At 42.0% G+C, this 11919-nt stretch overlaps 1 protein-coding gene across 1 annotated transcript in view; it reads left to right on the top strand.

Moving 5' to 3' along the window:
* The first annotated feature begins 11308 nt into the window (after positions 1–11308).
* Positions 11309–11919, top strand: part of KIAA1549 (KIAA1549 ortholog) — a 122765-nt gene continuing 122154 nt past the window's right edge. The window contains exon 1 of the mRNA XM_070517287.1: positions 11309–11387. Within this exon, the coding sequence (XP_070373388.1) occupies positions 11309–11387 (79 nt within the window). The remainder of the gene's footprint in view (positions 11388–11919) is intronic.

Raw genomic sequence — 11919 nt, 5'->3', positions numbered from 1 at the left:
TTAAGAAGTGCACTTGAAAGCAAAGGCTTCGAAATTCCAAAATAGCCTTATTGAAAGTTTCATTGCAAAAAGCTAATGAAAAATTATGAAAGAGGTACCGAAAAGACTGTACAAAAGTCCATTAAGTTAATGCCTTTACAGATCCCCCATATCTACCTTCAAAGGAAGGCCCTATATGAGCCCCTCTCAGTGTTAACAAGACTCTGAGAGATTTTCCGGCAAACTGCTACATTACTCCCTTAAACAGCCAAGGGAAAACTAAAATTGAAAATTAATGGAGAACGGGGCCAGCCCCATGGCCGAATGGTTAAGTTTGTGCAGTCTGCTTCAGCAGCCCAGGGTTTTATTGGTTCGGATCCTGGGTACGGACATGGCACCGCTCATCAGGCCATGCTGAGGCAGCATCCCACATAGCAGAAGCAGAAGGACCTGCAACTAGGATATACAACTATGTACTGGGGGGCTTTGGGGAGAAGAAGAAAAAAAAAGAGAGAAAAAAGAAAAATTAATGGAGCTGTTGTTGTTGAACACTGCCAAAAATATTTACTGTCTGTACTGGCTGAAACCTGACAAGGTGTTTGAAAGGATTTAGTAACTGATGATCAGAAATTTGGCCAAATCGGAAGCTGATATTTGGAGGATGGTAGGGATTTTTTTTATAGGCCTTCTTCCCTAAGTTAAAATAGAACTATGTACCCAGAAGCAAATTAGGAATGATGTAGTTTGACAGGTAGATCAACTTATTATATCATTTAAGTTACAACCCCATTTTTTTCTTTTTTTTTGATGAGGAATAGTGGCCCTGAGCTAACATCTGTTGCTAATCTTCCTCTTTTTTTTTTTTTTCCTCCTCAAAGTCCCAGTACATAGTTGTATATCCTAGTTGTAGGTCATTCTAGCTCTTCCATGTCGGATGCCACCACAGCATGGCCTGACGAGCATTATGCAGGTCTGCACCAGGATCTGAACCAGCAAAACCCTGGGCCACCGAAGCAGAGAGCGCAAACTTGACCACTCGGCCACAGGGCCGGCCCACAAGCCAAATTTTTAAAATAAACAAATTAGTTTTACTGCGATTATCTTTGGTTAAAAAATGAGGGCAACTGTGGAGAGAAAAATTATGTTGGACCTTTGTAGATGTGAGATTCTAATCCTATTAATTATCTTTGAGGTTGTGTTATATACCTGTGGACTGGACTCCCCTGGCCGAGGGTAGTATCTTTGGTCTCACTGACTGTTCACAGTGCCCTTTTTGGAAAACCTGAACTGACCCTACACGGGATGGTCACCAGCAGATCAGTGTCTGTTGGTACACAGCCTTCTGCTGATCCCCAGTTGTCTTATGCTAATACGACCAGCTCCTGTAAGTCTTATATTCAAGCGTATCATCAGGGTTAAAGAAGCTTTCCTAGATTCCAATTTAAAAGACCCTGTTGATCACAGTCTAGAGGCTGGTGACTGGGTATTCTGAAGCGATATCAAAAGATACCTCTTGAGCCCTGTTGGAAAGGATCTTACCTAGTACTCCCGACCACCAACACTGCTGCAGAACTAGAAGGCCTTGAACCTTGGAGATACACCTCACAGCTAAAGAAGGCTCCACCTGACATCCAGCCCTGTACAAATGCTGGAGACCTCCAAACCAAATTAACTAGGAAGAGAAGCAGCTGACATCCGAGGCAGACAGCTTTCCCCAAATGGCCGGACCAGGCCTGTATCCCTTTTACTTGCTGTTGTTTACCTTATCTTCTCCTTCCCTTTCATGAAAAGACTCTTATCAGCATATCCTAATCTACGAAAGGGTGAGATATTTCTGACTCTTGGGTTTGTCATCAGAAGCCTCAGCCTGTATGTAAACCTGGAGAATCTTTTAGTACACTTAATTACCAACCTCTCTGCCATTCCTCCCCTAATTCATTGTACAAAGTGTCTAGAACTTCTTGCCTAACCAAGAAACCTCCAGAGATTTAGGAGGTAACATTTGTAACAGTTGCAAATACCTCTTGTTTTACTTGGGTAAACACCTCTGGCAAGTTAGAGACAGAACTAGACAGAATGTAGGCACAAGCCAAATGGTTACATGCAGTGCCCATTGACATCCTGTGGTTCTTTGATCTCTTTAGCTGGCTGCCCTCAGGCATTGCCTCCTGGTTCAGTTCTATCCTCCAATTTAGACTTAGCATTTTGTTTGTTGTTACAGGAATTCTCCTTCTTGTAAAACTTTGTCTCCTCTGCAAGTTCCATGTTATAAAAACACCACTTGGATAATGGTCCCTTGGTGCTTTGAAATGATTCCAAAGGCTTGTGAAACTTCATAGGAGAAACCTGAAAGAACTGCAGAAGATGTCTGCCCTTGAAAGAACTTGACAGTAGAGCCTTCCTCTGCTCTGGCACTCTTGTTCCTCAATTGTGGCCTAAAACCCCCTGAGGAAACCACTCTCCCTCCTACCTGGGACATGAGGTACCAGGAATGAGCCTTCTTGGTGACAGGGGACCAGTGGTGCTTTGACGCTGATCAGCAATGCTTTCCAGTATTTGATCAGCGATGCCTTTGGAGAAAGATCTTGATCAAAAGAGGAAATGTGAAAGATGACAAGAGTGGAGCCATATTAAAATTGAGCCAGAGCAGCCATTTCAGAGGAATTGCGTTGCATGTCTTGCTTTCTTTATCTTCCAAACTGAACCAAACCACCAACATTTCAAGAAGTCACTAAAGATAAGAATATCCTGTTTGTAAGGAGTGATGAAATTGGACTTTGCTGATGACTGAATCTCAAGACAATCTATGAAGTACAAACCTTGTCTAGCACCAACGAATTCTTCTTTAATAAAACTCACCTTATTTTCCCTTTTCCCATTAAAAACCCTAAGCCCCTCTCCTGTAATCAGTACACTGTTTGGGTTTCCGAATTGCAATTCTTTGATCCTAAATAAATGCTTTGCCTCTTAAACTGATTTCTGTTTATGTAGGTTGACAAGTTCAAATTCTGTCATCTAACACTGAGACTTACAGTGTTGAAGAGGGAGAAATCACTTAGAGACTACATAAGGCCCATCTTGACCCATCATCCTTTATCCTTTCTCTCTTCTCTTGGAGGAAGACATTGCCTTCTTCTAAATATTTTTTTATTGAAAAGACATATATAACAACAACATCAAAGGACAGAATGTCCATAATCTCATTATCTTAATACACCAAATTTAAGTATTGTGCAATTCCATTCCGGTCATACATGTTGTTTTACATCAGTTTGTAAACTATTTTATATTTAGGTTTTTTCCCCATTTAACATTGTAACCCAAACACATCCTTTGTTTCTTCACAGTTATTGTTACAGAAGCATAACATTCCCTCTCATTACTCTACTATAATTTTATCAAGCCACTCTCCTGAGACTGGACACTAGGTTGCTGGCTCTGCCTTTTCGAAAGAATTACAAGTTGCTCTTGATTCTGTTTCCTCTTAGCTCTGAAAATTTACTCTATCAGTTATCCCTTCCTTGCATTTTATTCTCTCACTGTCTTCAGACACCTTCTCTTCTATCTACAGGGATGTTCAGTCCTATCTATCCTATAATATATCCCAGCCCTGCTGTGTATCATTCTCTGTAGCCTCCATTATTTCCCAACCAGGTCATTCTTTTACCCTCATTATTGTCTCTTCCCCTCCCTGTTTCAACAGAAATTCTCTTTTTTGATGACGACATCATCAAGTCAAAGAGATCTTCTCAGTCCTTACTGTCCCTGACGTTGACCATTCCCCTCTGAAATTTCCCTCCAGGCCTTTGGTGACATCACATTTCTGTTGTTTTCCTCAGCTCTCTCTCAGAGGCTTTCTCTATCTTTTTCACTGACTGTTCTTCAGCTTTTCCAAAATGAAGTCCTTTCTCGAGGGCCTATCCTCGGCCCTCTTCTTTTCCTCTCTCCTCTCTTCCCAGGCACAGTCATTTCCTCTCACATCTTTAGCTAATAATTCTGTGCCAATGATTTCCATATTCGTATTTTTAGCCCTACCTGCCTTGTCTCCCTATCCTGAGGCTCATCTTCTCCACCCACGGCTGTGCCAACATTGCTCCCCGGGTGCTGGCCCAGCTCCTCACTGCCAGTGCTTTCAGCACTCAATGCTGCTTCTTTGACCTTAAGCCAGCCTCTCCAGCTGACTTCCTTTTATCTATCCTTGCATATGTGGCCTCAAAACCTCTGAATCATCTTTTATTCTTTTCTCTCCTCATATTTCATCAGTTGATTTAACATCCAGAATGTGTCTCATCCATTTTCTATTTTCCATTCAACCCACAAAATTTTTACTAAAAAAAATTAAATACAGAAATAGTAATGCCTTGTGTTAAAAATTCAAATGATGTAATATTATTGTAATCAGATGTATTAATATATAGAGTAAAAAGCGAATGTTCTTCTTCATAAAAGAAAAGATTCCTCTTCACATATTTACTTCCTAACCCCTCTCTAAATTATATTTCTTTTTCCAGTGATAATTGCTGTTTATACACATACTTTTTATAAAAGTGGATTTACAATTACAGTTTTTTTCCTTTAATGGGATTACGCTATATAGTGTCTTGCTTTCTTCCTTCCCCCATGTAATAGATAGATCTTTCATGGAACAGAATAGAAAGTCCAGAAATAGACCTGTTACCAAAACCAAAGTGGGTTCACCTCCTTGTGAGTCAAATCAGACTCTCCACCAGAAATAAGTTGTGTCACAAAGTAGGGTATATTTGCTGCAAAGAGGAGACCATGAGGAATCACTTCCAAAGTCATGGCATCCCCAAACAAAGGGAAGCAGGGACATTTATTTCAGGTGGGGAATGAATATTCAAATGGAGAGGTGGGTATTAGCTTGCGCAGGCTCAGTTGGAAAACATGCTTCCATATACACTGCAGGTTACGGTAATAAGGCCTAAGCTCCTCCTGGAGAGATCTTAGCATTAAAAATAAGGCAAAAGTCATAGGTGTAGCTCTGGTGGTGAGGCTTGGTCTGCTTCAGGGAGGTTGGTGATTGCCTCTCCTTAACATAACAAAAGGAAAAAAAACACTTTGGAAAAACAGTTAAATCTTCCAAACCCACCCTTGAGTTCCTTGCGGGCAACTAGTCAGTGGCAGACCCACACATACATGGCAATTAATTTTGAGAAAGTATACAGTCAATTCAGTGGAGAATAGTCCTTTCAACAAATGGTGCTATAACACCTGGGCATCATACAGAAAAAATTAACTTTAACCCTTATCCTGCAAAATATATAAAAGTTGACTCAGATGGATCATAGAGCTAAAAATAAGAGCTAAAGCATTACATTTCTAGAAGGAAACATAGGAGAAAATACTTGTGGCCCTGTGTCTAAGACCTTGTCTTAGATAGGACACAAAAAGTGTGAGGCAGAAAAGAAAGAAAAATTAAAAACTGGACTTCAGGGGTTGGCCGGGTGGCACAGTGGTTAAGTTCCCGTGTCCTGCTTTGGTGGCACAGGGTTCTCCAGTTTGCATCCCAGGTATGAACCTATGCACCACTTGTCAAGCCATGTTGTGGTGGCATCCCACATATAAAGTAGAGGAAGATGGGCACGGATGTTAGCTCAGGGCCAGTCTTCTTCAGCAAAAAAGAGGAGGATTAGTGGCAGATGTTAGTTCAGGGCTAATCTTCCTCAAAAACCAAACCAAACCAAACCAAACAAAACTGGACTTCATTAAAGTTAAAAACTTCCACTTTTTGAGAGATACTTTTAAGAGAATGAAAAAAGCTAGGGACTAGGAGAAAATATTTGCAAAATACTTATCTGAAAAAGGATTTGTATCCAGGATATATAAAGATACTTACTATTTGATAATAAGAAGGCAAACAATCCAATTATAAAATGAGTAGAAGATTTGAACTGACACTTGACCAAAAGAGAAATATCAATGGCAAATATGCACATGAAAAGGTGCTCAACATCATTGGTCATTAGGAAAATGCGTAAGACCACAAGGAGATATCACTACATACCAACTAGAATGGTTCAAATTAAAATCACTGAAAAACCAAGTGCTGAGAAAGGTGTAGCACAACTGGAACTCATACATTGCTGGTGGGAATATAAAATATATATCCACTTTGGGAGACAGTTTGGCAATTTCTTATAAAGTTAAATATACATTTACCACATGACCTAGCAGTTCAACTCCTAGGCATTTACCTGAGAGAAATGAAAACAAATGTTCACTCAAAGACCTGGAAACAAATGTCTATAGCAGCTAGCTGTATTCATAATACCCCCAAACCAGAACAAAACAAAACAAAAAACTGAAAACAACCCAAACGTCCACTAGTTGGTGAATGGCTAAACAAATTGTGGTATATCCATTTAATGGAACACTAGTTAGCAATAGGAAGGAACAAATTTCTGATACATACAACAACTTGGATGAATCTCAAAGATATTAAGTTAAGGGGCTGGCCCCGTGGCCGAGTGGTTAAGTTCGTGCGCTCTGCTGCAGGCGGCCCAGTGTTTCGTCGGTTCGAATCCTGGGCGCGGACATGGCACTGCTCGTCAGACCACGCTGAGGCAGCGTCCCACATGACACAACTAGAGGAACCCACAACGAAGAATACACAACTATGTACCGGGGGGCTTTGGGGAGAAAAAGGAAAAAATAAAATCTTTAAAAAAAAAAAAAGATATTAAGTTAAGTAAAAGAAACCAAGTACAAAAGGCTACATACTGTATCATTCCACTTACATGAAATTATTGGAAAAGCAAAGCTACAGAAACAGAAGTCACGTCAGTGGCTGCCAGGGCTTGGGGGAGAGGCAGGATTAGATTGCAAGCTGGCACAAGGGAACTTTTAGGGCAACAGAAATGTTCTATGTCTTGACTGTGGTGATGGTTATAGGATTTCATATCTTTGTCAAAACACATTGAACTGTATACTTTTAAAAAGGTGAATTTTATCTGATTGAATTACCTGTCTGAATTAAACCTTACTAAAAAGGAAAAGAAAAGAAAGAAAGAGGGAAAAAAGTAGGAAAGAAGTAAAGAGAGAAAGAAAGAAACACAAAAGCATCTATATATTTTGAAGTGGAATTTTCTGCACCAGATAGTGAGCTGATTTTAAATTTTGATAGATAAGGCCAAATTGTCTTCCAAAATGGCCATACCAATTTACACCTCCACCAGTAGAACCTAAGAGTGCCTATTTCTCCACACTCTGGCACAAATAGATATAATCAATTTTTCAAAAGTTCTATTTATGGTGAAAAATGTTCTGATCCTTGATACTTCTTGCACACAGTTAAGATCTTGTCCTAATTGGTCTCTCCACTGGCAGACTTTTCTCTCTCCAAATCATCTTATACATTGTTAATACAGTAATCCTTCTTGTGCTTAGTTCTAATAATACCTCAAAAAAAGTCATTAATGACACCATTGCCTACAAAATTGTCTACACCCTTTAGCCAGATATTTGAGTCTTTGTTCTACCCAAGCTGCCCTTTCTCTCTTCTCTACCTCTTTAAGTATCTGTTTTATCATTTTTAGTAGAAAGGTTGACTCTTAAACTTCTAGCTCACTGGTTCTTACTCCTATTTTTCCCCCCCAGCTTTACTGAGGTACGACTGACATATAACATTGTGCAAGTTTAAGGTACACAATGTAGTGATTTGATACATTGTAAAATGTTTACCACAATAAGGTTAGTTTGTGCCTCCTGTAATGACCATTTTGTTGTTGTTACGGTGGTGAGAACTTAAAGCTCTACTCTCATAGCAACTTTCAAGTACACAATACAGTATTGTTAACTGCAGTCACCATGCTGTATGTTAGATCCCCAGAACTTATTCATCTTATAACTGGAAGTTTGTACCCTGTGACCAATATCTCCCCATTCCACCCGCCTCCCCCGACTGCCGCCCCAGCCCCTGGTAACCACCAGTCTACTCTCTGTTTCTATGAACTCGATGTTTTTAGATTCCACAAATGAGTGGAGATCGTACAGTATTTGTCTTTTTCTGTCTGACGTTATTTTTCTTAGCATAACGCCATTAAGGTCTATCCATAAGGGCTAAAACACAAGAGCTAAATGTTTCCAATTACAGGATTTCCTTCTTTTTTGTGGTTAAACAATATTCTCTCTATACACTACATTTTCTTTATCCATTCACCCCCTGATGGACACATAAGTTGTTTCCATGTCTTGGCCATTGTGAATAATGCTGCAACGAGCACAGGAAGGCAGATATCTCATCACAATAATGATTTCCTTTGGATAAATACCCAGAAATGGGATTACTGGATCATGTGGTAGTTCTATTTTTAATTTTTTGAGGAAACTTCATACTATTTTTCAATGGGTTTTTACTCCTCACTGCACATCAGACGCCTAGGGAGCCTTTCAAAGACATGCTTGCCCAAGCCTTGGCTGCAGAGATTTAACTTAAGTGGTCTGAGGTATGGCCTGGGGGTGTCTTTTTGTTTTGTTTTTTGGAGTCCAGATGATTCTAATATGCAGCCAGAGTTGTGAACCACTGCTCCCACTGACTCAGTACCCTAGCTAGATAAATCCCCTGCTTTCCTGCCTTGATGCCCCTGTTCATACCACCTCTCCTCCATCTGGAAGACCTGTCCTGTCCCGTTTAGCTGTCCAAATCCTCCTCATCCTTTAGACTGGCACCTGAGCTAACAACTGTTGCCAATCTTTTTTTTTTTTTTCCTACTTTTTGTCCCCAAATCCCCCCAGTACATAGTTGTATATTTTTAGTTGTGGGTCCTTCTAGTTGTGTCATGTGGGACGCCACCTCAGCGTGGCCTGATAAGCGGTGCCGTGTCTGCACCCAGGATCCCAACCAGTGAAACCCCAGGCCACTGAAGTGGAGCGCACGAACTTAACCACTTGGCCATGGGGCCGGCCCCCCTCCTCATCCTTTAGGGACCCCACAAGGCCCACTCATGTGCAACTCCACAGTGAAACTTTCCTTGATCTCTCCTATCAAATATGATTTCTCCCTTCTTTGAACACATTGTCACTTCCTTTGAACATTTATTAGGTTCTGCTTTGCAACATAGTTATTTTTTTAAACTTATTTTTCCTTAAGATTGTAAACTCTTTGAAAAAACTGTGGCGAGTTAATCCTGCTCATCACTGAGCACATTGCTCTGTGGGCACTTACTCGTAGGGGCTCAGGAAATACTTTCTCAATTTTTACTCTGTTCTAGCTTCTTCTCCACTTTGCACAGTTGCTACCTCTGCCTGGAACCCCTTCCTCAAATATGCCCTGGGCTCAGCGTCACCTTATTCGAGTGATCACCCTGACCACTCTATTTGACACAGTAGCACTGTCCCGCCCCACACCCCGCCTCGTCTCTGTTACTCTCCACATAGCTGTCATCAGCTGAATACTCATTTCTTTGCTGATTGCCCTTCTCCTCTCACTAGAATGCAAGCTCACTGAGACAGAAGCTCTTGTTTTGTTTGCTGTTGTATCTCAAGGGCCCACTGCAGTGCCCGGCATATAGTAAGAGCCCCAGAAATATTCACTGAATTTAATGAATGAACTTTATGGACATTTATCTTATTTTGTATGATCCTTATAACAACCCACAGCTAAGCAAGGTAGGCATAATCAAGCCCATCATCAGATAAGAACAACTGAGGTTTGAGAGTCTGGATAAGGCTTTGACCCAGGATGACAAACTTTTCTGTGACACACCAGAGCTCAGGACTCAGCTGTTCTGAGTCCTGGTCCGGGGTTCTCAGTACTACCCCCTAGCAGCTTCAGTCATCCTCTCACTATTCAGTGTGTCAGTCTTTCCTCCCAATTCCTATCCAGGCCCAACGGTAAGAATTGAGGGGCCCAGGTCAAAAATACAAATGCAGGCTCACATACCCTACAATGCAACATCAGAAAATTACATGCTAAGCAAGCAAACTATTAAATAAGATATGTCTATCCTTCTCCCTTGACAAATATACCTTCATAACAACTTCATAGTTGCATTCCCAAAAGCAGCATTCTCAGACTGCTTGGAGTTCTGAGCAGGAATATGGCAGTGAAGTTGCCACATGGAGATGGAGCTTGTTCTGCCTTCTCTTCCCACCCTGGTCGTTTGCTTCCCTCCTTTAGGCTTCATGTGCTCCTCTCACCCACCTGCATGTCCAAGTTCTACTACTCCCCTGCACACAACTACCCTTGGCCACCCCTTGGAACCGGACACTCTATCTGGTGGCTCACCCTTTGGGAGGAAGAGGCCACTCAGGCCCTGGAAGTGAGCCTGGGGTGAGGGGGCAAGGAATTCTGGAGTCCTGGCTACACAACCATGGGGGAAAGCAGGCTCCTGGTGGCGTGTTCCCTGGCCTCTTGGCCTCCTTGTCCCACAGGGGAGAGGAGCAACTGGAGGAGGCCCAGAGTGCGGCCATCCAAAGCTGGGGCCCATTTTGTGTAGGTCTAAGGGGGGACTGATCCTACCTCTCCTCCTTCCCAAACCAGACTGTAAGCCTTTTGATGACCAGGCTAATTCTCCCCTCCCTCAGAGGTTGTGTGGCTTAACTAGAAAATGGATGAGAATTCTAGTTGGGTCTGAGCCCTAGGTAAATAAACAAACCTCTCTGGCTTGTTTATCTATAAAATGAGAATTAGATGAGATGATCTCTAAAATCGCTTCTTTAATCTTCTTTCCTATCCCCCCACAGCACTAACAGGTCACGGCAGGTGCTCGGAAGTGTCCCCTCGCTTTATTTGTTGCATAATTTGGTACGAATGCCCCAAGGCCTTGTCTTAATCCCGTCTCTTCTCAGACACAAATGCGTGCAGGTGCGTGTTTATACGTATACGACTTCAGAGCTCGGAGACTATGGGGCCCTAGGGATCTCGCTTTCCTTAGAGAGTTGGTGACCTTGGGTCATTTGTATTACCTTGAGGTTGCGATTTTTATTTCCAACTGATGTCAGTCCCTTCTTAATGGATGGGCAAACACTTCATTTTCCTTAAATTGGCTGAGAATTGAAAGGGAGCATCCTTTCTCTGACACTCGGGGTTCTAGTGTAGTAGGAGTTTACTGGAGGCTGGGGCCAATTCTGAAAGGCAGAACCTCTTCACTGGGCAAGCGGAGGTTCTAGTCCAAATCAACAGACGTATAAGGAGGGTTTATTGGTGCTACAGGAATCCTAAGCAGGACGGCATGGTCTTCTAACTTCATATTAATTTGACTGGAGACGTAAGGCATAAATTTATAAAAGATAAAATAATATAACAGGGCAAGACAATTTAAGAATCCCTGCAAGCCTGTGGTTTGTGGTCAAATGAAGCATTTACACCATGAGTTCAGAGAATGAAGAAAAGTGTGAAGACGAAGTCCCAGATCTAAGGCCCTGGTATTTGGGGACTAGACACGCCGGTACAGGCAGTGTCTCCACATAGGTACTCACCCGGATTTAACAAACTGGAGGTGAGGCATGCAAAGCCTTCTGTTGGGGGGCAGAGAAGATCAGTTGCTAAGAACAGGGATGGTTTCTGATGAAGAGGCATAATAATATACAAAACAAATTAGGGACGTCAACAAAAGCTATCTTGAACCTTTATTCTCAATTATCTCCCTTGAAACTAACAGGCGGGTACTTACAGAAGGGTGTCTCAGCCCTGTTCTGAGGAAGAGCTATTACCGATTCTCCAGTAATCTGACCTGGAGCAGGGCAAGACGCCTGGATGGGTTGGAGCCGCAAGGCAGGGCCTGGCAGGGGAACCCGACTGGAGAGCAACGTGGGTCCCTTTGTCAGTGTAGACGATTCACATTTTCCACTGTCCACTATAATTTCCCGGGCAATAAGATAGCGTCCCCACCTCACACCTTTTGTATCCTGTCTGGTGCAAACACTCCTACGGGATGCAAAGATCCAAAATCGCCAATTTCACATTCCAAGCCCTTTAAA

The sequence above is a fragment of the Equus asinus genome, chromosome 1, assembly GCF_041296235.1.
Source record: "Equus asinus isolate D_3611 breed Donkey chromosome 1, EquAss-T2T_v2, whole genome shotgun sequence".
NCBI classification, from domain to species: domain Eukaryota; kingdom Metazoa; phylum Chordata; class Mammalia; order Perissodactyla; family Equidae; genus Equus; species Equus asinus.
Note: the sequence above shows the minus strand (reverse complement) of the source record. Positions and strands in the feature narration are given on the sequence as shown.